The 12,685-nt window shown below is 34.9% G+C and overlaps 1 protein-coding gene across 6 annotated transcripts in view; it reads left to right on the forward strand.

Moving 5' to 3' along the window:
* The window catches only part of RNF180 (ring finger protein 180), a 283,728-nt gene that overhangs the window by 20,416 nt on the left and 250,627 nt on the right, over nt 1-12,685 (forward strand). For 5 of the 6 annotated variants that reach the window (XR_010941972.1, XM_067730797.1, XM_067730795.1 and 2 more), the window contains exon 2: nt 8,589-8,723. Coding sequence is in view for 4 of the 6 variants with exons in the window: in XM_067730797.1 (XP_067586898.1) it covers nt 8,589-8,723 (135 nt within the window). In the remaining 2 variants the exon portion in view is untranslated. Of the gene's footprint in view, nt 1-8,588; nt 8,724-12,685 lie in introns of those variants that run through there. The other variant, XM_067730798.1, reaches the window with a different exon arrangement.

The following is a 12,685-nucleotide window of genomic DNA, read 5'->3' on the forward strand; positions in this document are numbered from 1 at the left end:
TGATATGTAAAGATGATAAAGCTGCTGGAAAATACTAGCTTAAAATTTTCTTCCTTTACTGTTACGGTAGAAAAGTTGGAATACTTCACATTCAAATTCTTTGCATGAAATACAAAAATACAAAAGTGTTGTCCCTATGTGAGAGATCTTTACATTGGATTTTTGTATCTTGACCCATTTCCAATTGTGTAGGATTTGGATTCCAAACTCTTCTTTAGCATTTAACCAATTCTTTGGTCATGAAAGGAGCTGGGACCGTTTATCCACGTGTAAGCTGATCTTTGACATATGTCACTTTTATAATGAGAGAGCAGCAGGGACACATTCCTACATCTTCCCCATTCTCCATTTTTTCCTTGGTGGTGGATAAGTAATCCCCCTATAAGCAGAGGTAGGAAAATACATCTCTGATTCCTTCTGTCGATGGAATTCCTCGACTTCCATGTATCATGAACAGTTACAGTGTAACCAGGACCAGATGATGAAAATTGTTACTGTAGACATTGCTTTATGTTGAGAATTCTTTATGCACTCTTCTCAAACAGAGGCAATCATGGGTTATGTTGATGAAATAAGATACATATAGAAAAATAAACATATCACAAGCATACAGCTTGATGAATTTTCACGAAGTGAGCACACCTATATAATGAGTGCCCAGACTGAGAAACTAATAGTACGTTAGAAATGAGCAATGTAGTTCTAAGAAGGTGGAAACATCTGCAGCCCAAAAAAGAGAAATGGTGTCACAGGCACTTAATTTCTTTTTCACTTACTAAATCTTCCCAATCCTTATACCTCTTATTTACTTTTCTTCTGTTGTGTTCTAAAGCTGAATAATATGAAAAATAGCATCATTGTCTCTGTTTTCTTCCTAATTTTCATGGAATGCTTTTAAAGTTTTACCATCAGGTATTATAATTGCTAAGGTTTTCAGTAAGCCCTTTCTTTATCAGGTTAATGAAATTTCCTTCTGTTTCTAGGATGCTAAGTATTGCTGTCTTTTTATCATGACTAAATGTTGAACTTTACCAAAAGTTTTATTTTGCATCTTTTGAGGTGGTCCTGTGTTTTTTTTCTTTTAATCTTACAGTTTGTAAAATATATTGAATAGGCCTTTTTTTTTCATTTTGAATCATCCTTGAATTCCTGAAAATAATCTTGTTTGGCTAAAATGTAGTATTCTTTTACATCACTGATGGATTCCATGACTAATATTTTATTTAGGATTTTATCATTTGTGTTCATAAATAGATTGGTATGTAATTTACTTATACTCTCTTTGTGTAGTTTTATATCTCCTTGTCTAGTTAGTGTGTCAAGGTTATGTTTTATTTGCAGAGCTCATCTTCCTTTTATATTTTCTGGCCACCACAATTATATAAATTACAAAGATTATCCATTTCTTAAAGAATTGGTAAAATTTGCCAGTTAGATCATTTTTGCCTGGACCACCCCCCTATTTTTTATGAGTTTTGGAGAAGATATTTGAGGTCTATTTCAATTTTTAAAGTTTTCTTGGTTTATTCTTATTTTCTAATTTTAGATAAATTTTAGTAATTTATATTGTGTCCACTTCATCTCAAGTTTAAATCCATGAATAAAAAGAAAGTGAGCAAACCTTGGAGACCCAGGTGTGTAGAATTTGACCTGTGCCAAATGCTGATTTTTACCATAAAAAAGTTGTAAGTAGCAAAAGACAGATGAAGGAATGAAACGTCTTTGTGTAGATTATAATTCCAGTAGTTGACTTTATAGAAAATTTCATAAATTGTTATAAATTTTGTTATAAATATATTTCTCCATGGGGACCCACCTATCCTTCTTAGATATTTTAAAAGATATTGGTGGAAAATAAGATTTTCATAGACAACATTTTTGGGACAGCTGTTTTGCTGAACTGAAATAGCAGTTCTCAAAATGTGGGCCACACCCCCTGGTGGACCACAGAGAATCAGGTCAAACTATTCTTGGTAATACTAAGATGTTATTTGCCTTTTCTACTCTGTTAACATTTTCATTAATCATGGAAAAGCAATAGAGAGTAAAACTTCTGGTCCTTTAGCAGAATCAAGGCAGTGGTGACAAACAGTATTAGTAGCCATTTTATTCTTTACTGCCATACACATGCAGTTAAAAAAAAAACCCTGGGCTTCCCTGGTGACACAGTGGTTAAGAATCTGCCTGCCAATGCAGGGGCCACGGGTTCAAGCCCTGGTCCGGGAAGATCCCACATGCCGCAGAGCAACTAAGCCCATGTGCCACAACTACTGAGCCTGCTCTCTAGAGCCCGCAAGCCTAGAGCCTGTGCTCCACAACAAGAGAAGCCACTGCAATGAGAAGCCCGCATACCACAACCAAGGGTAGCCCTCGCCGCAACTAGAGAAAGCCCGCACGCAGCAATGAAGACCCAACGCAGCCAAAAATAAATAAATATAAATTTATTAAAAAAACCTGTTTATTGAAGCGGTAAATAGTATTGATTTTATTAAATCTTTACTCTTCAATACATATTTTTAATATTCCATGTGAAAAAAAATGGGAAGAATGCATAAAGCACTTCTGTAGTACACTGAATGCTGATGGTGGGTAGTCTTGAAGAAAAGCCCTTGTTCAGCTGTTTTAGTTGAGAGCTGAACTATCCACCTTTCCACAGCACACCATTTTTACTTGAATGACAAACTATGGTTATTCAGACATGGATATTTGGTGGTATTTGTTGCAAGTGATAAAATTTGAATTTTAAACAAAAATTAGCACTTTGAAAAACTTGTGTCCACTGCTATGAGCTTAACTACTGATAATTAAAGAAGTTTTGGCTGAGGTTGGTGGTAATGTTAACAAATGTGACTTTTTTGATATTTTGTAATGAAATAGGTCAGTATTTGAGAGGTATGCATAACTCAGCCAAGCGTTACTTTACATATAACAGCTGTGTTAAGGAAATACTAGAAAGTGACAGGAATATCAGGATAAGTAGTGAAGTATGGCAAGAGGAAATCTATGAGCAGGCAATATGGAGAAAATCAAGCAGGTATTAGCAGCTAGCTTGGTCCGAGAGACCAGGCTTTGGCAGGAGCCAAGAAAGTTACCATAATAAAGACTGTGACATAGGTGGGAAGAACTAGGGCCCAAGGAAGCACCCCCTTTTAGAAAAACGCACGTATCTGATCTGATGAGAACTGGAGTAAGAGATGAGGAACAGGATTTGGAAGAAAAGTGGAAGACTACCTGAATTTCTTAGACCTTATCAGTCTGTAAGTTGCACCACAGTCATATGAACAGTAATACCAGAATTTTATAGTTTGTTATTCGCATTTGTTGGCTCAGAACCCAGCACTCTCTGCAGAGTCCTTCCAAGTATTTCTGAGCATTGTGAGACATTCATATGTGTTCAGCAGTAACTTCATTTTCATGTTGTTTTACTGTTTCCCAAGGTCACTCCTCTGTTTGCTTTGATAGTTCTCTCGTTGCTGCCCCCAGGTCTTCAGAGTGTTAAAGCCATTTGGTGTATCTGCTCAAAATTGTTTAGACTCCAACAAAAAACAGGATTTTTAGTTGTTTACTTATACAGCTTCTTCTTTTCTAGAACCCATACTAGTGTCTAGGGAACTGGAGTTAAGGATGGATTTGAGTTAGCGTCCGACAACCAGGCTGTATTCAAATCAGTTCAAAGACTACCATTTTGTTAATAGGTTCATTTACCATGTTTGACGTCTTCTTTTAGCATAAATTCTCTGAAAGAAGCCACCTAAGATGTCCTATAAATATGTCACTGTAGTGTAGTCTCCAGTTCTCCTTTCAAGTTCAGATATGTATAAACACAACTTTGTTTTTTCCCTTGAGCTCCTCACATCCCTTGCTCTAAAAGACTTCTATTTGCTTTACCCCACTGGTTAGGCAGGCATACTTAATAATTGGTATGGGAAAAAGAATTTTTGTAAGTTGAGCTGCCAGATCTCGTTGATTTGATTTCAGCGAACACTTGTTGACTGTCATTTTGGTGCCAGGTACAATATTTGATTGTAAAAATGCAGGTTTTAATAGAACATGGTGCTTTTTAGGACCTCACCATTAAATTAATAGGACACATACACACATATAAGTGTAATACAACTTGACTAGTGCTACTGTAGAGGTACATGCAAAGTTCCATGGGAACACAGAAGAGGGAGGAAGTGTAGTTTTCTGGGGAGCATCTGTAAAAGAAAATTTTGAGCTCGGCCTTAAAGGATGAAAAGTATTTCTTAAATAAGTCAAAGGAAAAGGAAGTGATATTACAGGAAGAGAGAACAGCAAATTTGAAAGTGGGAAAACAGAAAAAGGTATTTTTAGGGAAATGCACAAAGATCTGCATAGTATTGGTGTGGAGTGTTCATGGAGGGGACACCAAGACTTGAGAGCTAGTTAGGAGTTGGATTTTAAAAGTGTATAGGGCCTTTTTGTTTTTTAAACAGGAAAGACTAAATGATCTTTTTATTCTCTTCGTAGAAGACATTGCAAAGTTGTCATATGAAGAGGCAATCAAAACATGCAGCTAAAAATATAGTGAAAAAATATAGAGGATTATACAAGTATGTCAGGACAGTTAATTGGTAAAAAATATTATGACTTTTTAAAATATTGAGTTTTTAATGTATGCGGTAAAAGTTTTTTTTTAACTTTTTACTTTGAAATAGTTGTAGATTCAGTTGTGAATTGTGAATTACAGATTCATGGAGCAATCCTGTATACCCTTCAAACAATCTACTTTATTCAGATTTCACCAGTTACATGTACTCATGTGTGTGTGTAGTTATATGCGATTTTATCACATGTGTAGATTCATGTGAGCAACACCACAATCAGATACAGAACAGTTCCATCGCAAGAATCCCTTGTGCTACCTAAAGGACCTTTTTTGACATCTTAAAAAGCTTAGACTGTATGTTTTTTTTAATTAAAGTATAGTTGATTTACAATGTTATATTAGTTTCAGGTGTACAACATAGTGATTCAGTATTTTTACAGATTATACCTTATTTAAAGTTATTACAAAATAATGGCCATATTTCCCTGTGCTGTACAACATATCCTTGTTGCTTATCTATTTTATACATAGTGGTTCATAGCTCTTAATCCCATACCCCTATCTTGCCCCTCTCCTTTTCCCTCTCCACACTGGTAACCACTAGTTTGTTCTCTATACCTGTGGGTCTGTTTCTATTTTGTTATATACATTTATCTGTTTTATTTTTTAGATTCCGCATATAAGTGGTAGCATATTTGTCTTTCTCTGTCTGACCTATTCCAGCAAGCTTAATACTCTCCAGGTTTATCCATGTTGTTGCAAATGGAGCTTAGATTGTATTCTGTCCCTCAGAGTGTGATCTTCAGATCACTTGTTACAGAATCACCTAGTTGCTTGTTAAATATGCAGAATCCCACCCTAGGAACATTGAATTAGAATTCCTGGGACTGTGGCCCTGTGACATACGTTTAAATAAACTCCCCAGGTGCTTCTTATACCATACCTATGAGGACATGAATGTGAGCTGACCTCTGAATGATGAGAAGAGAGCCAACCATACAGAGACCTGGGGCGAGGAGGTCTAGACAGGTGCTCTCCAGTAGGAGTATAATACAAGCCAGATATATAATTTAAAAATTTACAGTAGCCACATTCAAAAAGTAAAAGGAAACTTGAAATTAATTTTTACAATTATATTTTATTTAACTCAGTATATTAAAAATTTGATTTCAACATGAAATAAATATGAAAACTATTAAGATATTTAACATTCTTTTTTTCTACACAGTATTCAAAATTCAGTGTATATTTTACCCTTACTGTGCATCTCAGTTCAGATTAGCCACATTTTGAGCGCTTAATAACACATCTAACAAGTGGCTACCGTACAGGGTAGACAGAGCGAACAGCCACTACAAAGGCCCTAAAGGAGATTTATGTAGAGATAGCATTTGACATTCGGAATTTGAAAATATTGGTCTTAGAGCTTTGGAATAAGATCAAACTAGATGTATAGATTTAAAAATCATTGCCATAAAAGAGTTATCACACAGAGTATAATTCTCAGTGAAAACTTATTAGAATCACCAATAGGGCTTTTTCTAACTACATGCTTGCACTCCAAGAGGGCGTGGAGCAACCCTGAGGGGAGGGGAGAAGTGGGGAGGTGTGTATGGATCTCAGGGAAGGGGAGAACATAGGCGGATATGGAATTTCTCCTTTGTTGATTCCGATGTTATCGCTCCCTGCAATCCCCATTCCTGGTTGAGAACCATTGGTGTTTAAAAGGTAGATGAGGATAGAAGATGTTAGGAAGACTACTGAGAGATGAAAGGAGTGCTAATGAAGCTAAGGAGGGGAGCATCAACAATGATGAAAGCAGGGGGAGGTCAGGACACTTGCAAATTAAGATATTATTGATGATCATTGAGGACAAAGCTTAAGTAGAGTGGCAACTGGCCTAAGGATGGGTTCTGAAGATGTCAGTGGAGACTGAACTGCTGCCTAGCACCTGAAGGTCAGACAGAGCTAGATAGGTTGCAAGAGGGGCATGCTGTGCTCTTCCAGGCAGAATTCTTCAAATCCTTCCTTTAAATTTGGTTAAAGTCCATCTATGTTCCCTCTCTTGTCCCTTCAGCTGTTACATCTTAGTTAATTGTTTGTGTATTAACACAGCCTGTCCTCACCCTGACCAGAATCACCTGGGGAACTTTTTAATAAAAAGTACCCATTCCTAACTCCCTCCCCATTTCAGAATAAGTCAAAATTTCTAAGAGTGGGGCCTGGCCTAGGCATCACTATTTTGTAAAGCTTCTCAAGTTATTCTAATGAGCTAGGGTAGGAAACTGTTGATCTATAGCATAGTGAGGTCTGTGACAGAAAATAAGTTTTACTCATCTTTGTGCCCCCAGAGTTTGACTCATTGTGGGGCATATGGTTAGCTCTCAGTAAATGTTTGTTGAATAAATGAAATATTAAAGATCTAACAAATGAGGGAATGTGGGCAGGGAGCTAGGCAGGCCCTTGTGGACATAATTAACATTTCTTTTCTTTATAATGAGTAGTATAACTTTATAATGAGTAGTATAACTCATTTCTTTATAATGAGTAGTTACCAGACAGGTTATTAAATACAATGCACCTATTTTGGAATCCTTATTAGTATGAAACTGTTTTCCCAAATTGGTCTGAATCACAATACTGACATAAAATCTCAAGTATAAAAATAGACTAAAAAAATGGTAGGGTTATTATCTAAGTCTTTGCACATAGCACCAGATGTAGTATAGTTAACTGTTCCACTGAATACAATATACGAGAGAAATTAATGCATTTAGCATACAGGATTTTTCCCATTAATTTGAAGTAATTTTTTTTTTTTGGAGTACAGTTGCTTTACAATGTTGTGTTAGTTTCTGCTGTACAGCAAAGCGAGTCAGCTATACGTATACATATATCCCCTCCTTTTTGGATTTCCTTCCCATTTAGGTCATCGCAGAGCATTGAGTAGAGTTCCCTGTGCTATACAGTAGGTTCTCATTAGTTATCTATTTTATTCATAGTATCAACAGTGTCAGTCCCCATCTCCCAGTTCATCCCACCCCCCTTTACCCCTTGGTGTCCATACGTTTGTTCTCTACGTCTGTGTCTGTATTTCTGCTTTGCAGATAAGATCATCTATACCATTTTTTTAGATTCCACATATATGCGTTAGTAAATGACATTTGTTTTTCTCTTTCTGACTTACTTCACTCTGTATGACAGTCTCTAGGTCCATCCACGTCTCTACAAATGACCAGATTTCATTTCTTTTAATAGCTGAGTAATATTCTGTTGTGCATATGTACACATCTTCCTTATCCGTTCCTCTGTTGATGGACATTTAGGTTGCTTCCATGTCCTGCCTATTGTGAATAGTACTGCAATGAACATTGGGGTGCATATGTCTTTTTGAATTATGGTCTTCTCTGGGTATATGACCAGTAGGAGGATTGCTGGGTCGTATGGTAGTTCTATTTTTAGTTTCTTAAGGAACTTCCATACTGTTCTTCATAGTGGTTGTATCAATTTACATTCCCACCAACAGTGCAAGAGGGTTCCCTTTTCTCAAGAATGATGGCCATTCTGACCCGTGTGAAGTAATTACTTCTAATTTTCACAGAATTAACTACAACTCAGTAAATCCTGTTATATTTAAAATTTAATGCTGTGGCTATTCAAAACATCCTATCTGTAAGAATATTTATAGTTCTTTGTTATGAGTTTTAAAGTTACTGGAGTAACTTATTTAACTGTTCTTACCTTTTACCACTCTTAGTGAGAACAGATGGAAAGAAATAGACAAAATGTTCTGCAAAAATAAAAGAAGCTGGTAGTCACTAGTATAATGCATCATTATCAGAATTAATCCTGGATATAATTTATAGAGCACCCCTAGCCTAAGACTAGTAGGTACCTCAATAAATGATAATTCTCTTCCTTCTGGTCCTCATGTAGCTAATGCTGTTCAAAGGGTTTAGAAAATCAAGTTTAATCTGACACTGTTTAACATTCTAAAAATGCATTAATTTTCCCACAGATGAAGAGAAGTAAAGAATTGATAACTAAAAATCATAATCAAGAAGAAATAAGTATTCTCCGTTGTTGGAAATGTAGAAAATGCATAGCAGGTTCTGGTTGTTTCATGGAATGTCTTGAGAATCAAGTGACTAAGGTGAGTATTGCTAACTGTATAATCATCAAATAATTTCCTAGTATAGGAATGCTGGGGGCACACCTACACATGTACACATATCCCTCCAAACCTGACTTAGCTTTTACCTTATTTTACCTGATCCACTGAAAACACTTCAAAGTGGTATTCGAAAGGCATCCCACCTTCCACAGTTACAGTTAAGTTTACCTCTAGCTCCTGACATTAACATGTCGTTAAAGTTTTAAGTGCAGGATCACAAACATAGGTTGAAGATAATAGTCCACGTTTATTTTATCCCCACCATGAGTGAACCTTAGTCATCACCACACAATTAAATTCAAGATCATATTAAAAAATAGAAAACCTATGTTTGTATGTATATAAAAACATATACATATATATAAACATATATATACATATACATATTATATATATAGTATTCAGTATGGGCCTAAAAGGGAAAGTTCATGTATAATTTAAAAGTCAATAGAAAAACCTGAATAATATTTAAAAGCATTTAATTGGTTGTCCTGGGAAAAGTAAATGTTTTTAAAAAAACAGATAAAATCCCTAAACTTCTCTAAGAGCAATATGCAAGAGGCAATATCAAAGAGGTCCAAACTAGATAGTAATCCATGCACTTTACAGGGAATTTTCAATTCAGCAGAGAGAGTGGATGTAATTGTTTTCTTCCCCTTCTTTGAGAGACTGTTTGTTTTGTTTAAGTTTTTCCTCAGTCACATTTGATCATGATTATTTCCTATCCACTCTAACAGATTAGCCAGCTTGAACTGATAATAGTGGAAGACTTTGACTGTATACTTACCTGTCAGCTACTTTTTTTTTAACATTTTTTAAAAACTGAAAAAACATTTTAATTGGAGGAAAAAATCTTTTCATGCTGAGTATTTTATTGGGTGTAATTTATAGAGTAAAAAAAAAAGTATACAGCTTGATAAATTTTTTTCAGCCCTGCTACAAATCCGATCAAGATATACAATATTTTCATCAGCCCAGAAAGTTGTTTTGCCCTTTTCCAGGCAATACTCCCCTTTCACAAGACAACCACTATATTGATGTCACCATAGACTAGTTTTGCCTGTTCCTGACCTTCATTCTAATGGGATCATATAGCATATACTCTTTTGCACCTGACTTATTTTGCTCAGCATAATGTTTTAAAGGCTCATTTATGTTTTGTGTTATGTAGTTTGCTTCCTCTTTTCTGAGTAGTATGCCATTTATGAATATACCAAAATTTATCATTTTTTTCTGCTGATGGACATTTGAATTTCTAGTTTTGGGTTATGAATAAAACTGCTATCAGTATTCTTGTAAAAGACTTCATGTGTTTGTGTTTTGTTATTTCTTTTTGATATATACATAGGAATGAATTGGGGGGGTCATAGAGTAGGTGTATTTTAAGTTTTTTAGAAGGTGCTAGTAGTTTTCCAAAGTGAATGTTCACTTCCAGCAGCAGTGATGAGAATTCCAGTTGCTCTACACCTTTTGTCTACAGGTGGTATTTTCAGACTTTGTAACTTGAGACATTCCGGTAGATGTATAGTGGTATATCATTATAGTTTTAATTTGTTTTTTCCTGGTGATAATGATGTCCAGTACCTTTTTTTATGCTTATTAGGTAGGCATTGTTTTGAATGTTTTATATTATTCATTCCTTATAGTATAAGGATAGAAGGATAGATTATCTTGAAGGAGATAATCTATCATCTCAATTTTATAGATAAGGGAACTGAGGCACAGAAGATTAAATAAATTGCCTCAGATTACACTTTTACCAGCAGTGCAGTTACAGTTGAACCTGACAGTGAGGATCCTGAGCTTGTGCACCTCACCCCACATTCTCTTTACTGCCTTTGCTCCTCCATCAGGGTATCATGCAATGTCACACCTTCTCAATAAGCAAGAGAAGTTCAAACACTGCTCTAGGATGTAATGGGATAGGTTGTAGAAGACAGTGATACAAGATTGAAAAAACATTCTGGTCCTCTAGGAGCTTTAAACTGTAGTTGAAAATAGGCCAAGCAGTGTAGCTTGATTTGATAAGTACTCTAACAGAGGAATGTAAGCAAATGTTGCTTGGGCTAGTCACAGAGGTTTCCCAAAGGAGATTGTGAAATCTATGTGTGTATTTTTTTTGTTTACAGATTTTTAAGTATAATTTGTAAACCATAAAATTTATTTATTGTAAGAATACAATTCAATGATAACAGTTTTAAAATCTTCCTCTTACCTCAGAAAGTTTTCTTAGGCCCATTTGCCCTGTTTCCAAGCCCAGCCTTGGGCAACCACTGATTTGCTTTCTATCACTATAGTTTTATATATAAAATAAAATGTTTATGTATATACAAAATAAAATATATATATAATTATTGAAACTAACTTATAAAATAAAAATATATTTATTAAAAATAATAGATATAAAATGCATATTTACATAAATATATTATTTAAATTTTTATATTTATATAAAATAATGTATATAAAGGTATATATATTATATGGTATATATATAAAGGTATATATATTATATGCATATAAAATAAAACATACATATATAAAACCTGTTAAAAACCTGCCTGAGGAATAATTCAATATCATTGTTAAGTCTGGGGGAAGGAGGAGTATATAATTAGAGAGGGATCCTGAGGGGGCTTCTAAAGTAGTGGTAATGTACTTATTAAGCTGGGTGGTGGGTGTATCGGTATTTGCTTCTCTTTAAGTATTTCTTTGAACTATACAAACATATTTTACATTTATAAATACATGCATTTGATATAAATATTAAAGATGAACTTAGAAGCATCTGTTTTAATTAAAGGAAACAATAAAATAAAATATTGGAATCTAAAAGTAATCTATCAGATGCTATGCTGAAAGAATGCTAAATTTATCACCTATCAAATCATCTTAATTTATTACCTATTTAACAATATAATTTAAAATGTATCTGTGTATAAAATAAGTGTTTTTCTTGTTTCTGGAAGTGTTTTGTTTGTCTACTTTCTGTAAATGAAATCACAACATAGGTGGGTATTCTTCTGGGAATTGCTGCTTTTACTTAATATCAGCATGTAGTGCAGCTCCACTTTTTCACTTTTGTGTAGTATTCCAGTGTATTAATATATCACAATTTATAATTCACTCTACCATTGAGTTAAATTTAGTTGTTTTGCTCTTACAAGCCATGCTACTTGTGCATATCTTGACAAACACAGGCAGGAATATATTACTGCAAATGGAGTTGTATGTTGCAGGATATGTGATTCTTCACCTTTACTGCGCAATGCTAAGTTGTTTTCAAATGACAGTCCCATGAGCAGCAGTTAAACATTGCTGTGATTCCACATCTTTGCCAACATTTAACATAATTTCATTGTTTAAGGCTGTTTGTGTTTTCTGTGAAATGTCTTTTTGTCCTTGCCTGTTTTTCTGTTATGTAGCTTTGATTTTTGGAAGCTCTTTATGTACTCTGAATACTAATTATTTGTTGGTTATTGTATTGCAAATATCTTTTGCCAGTTTATATAACTTGTATTTCACTCTTTGTGGTATCTTTTGATGAACAGAATTTGTAAAATAATATAGATAAATTTATTAATCATCTCCTTTATGTTCTGTACTTTTTGTTTAAGAAATTCTTCAGTACCCTGAGAAGACTTTTTCCTTTCCTTCTACTGAATACCAAAGTTGAGATAGGCAACTTTCCTTCTTTGTCCTTCTGAGCAACAGGTTTATTTCTCATTCACCCTTATACTGATATTATAACCCAGCTTTATGTAGGAGTTGCCTCTTATAGTCTCCCGACCCTGAGCAAACCCTGGACTTTGTCTCCTGTCTTCCTCACCCCATGCAGGTGTGAAATGGCCCTCAGAAGAACATAAAGGATCATGAAACTGAGGAAATAGCATCCACAGCTGTTGGCTCCAGAGCCACACTTGTTTAGCCCTGACCAATGC

This window comes from Pseudorca crassidens, chromosome 3, assembly GCF_039906515.1.
Source record: "Pseudorca crassidens isolate mPseCra1 chromosome 3, mPseCra1.hap1, whole genome shotgun sequence".
NCBI lineage: Eukaryota > Metazoa > Chordata > Mammalia > Artiodactyla > Delphinidae > Pseudorca > Pseudorca crassidens.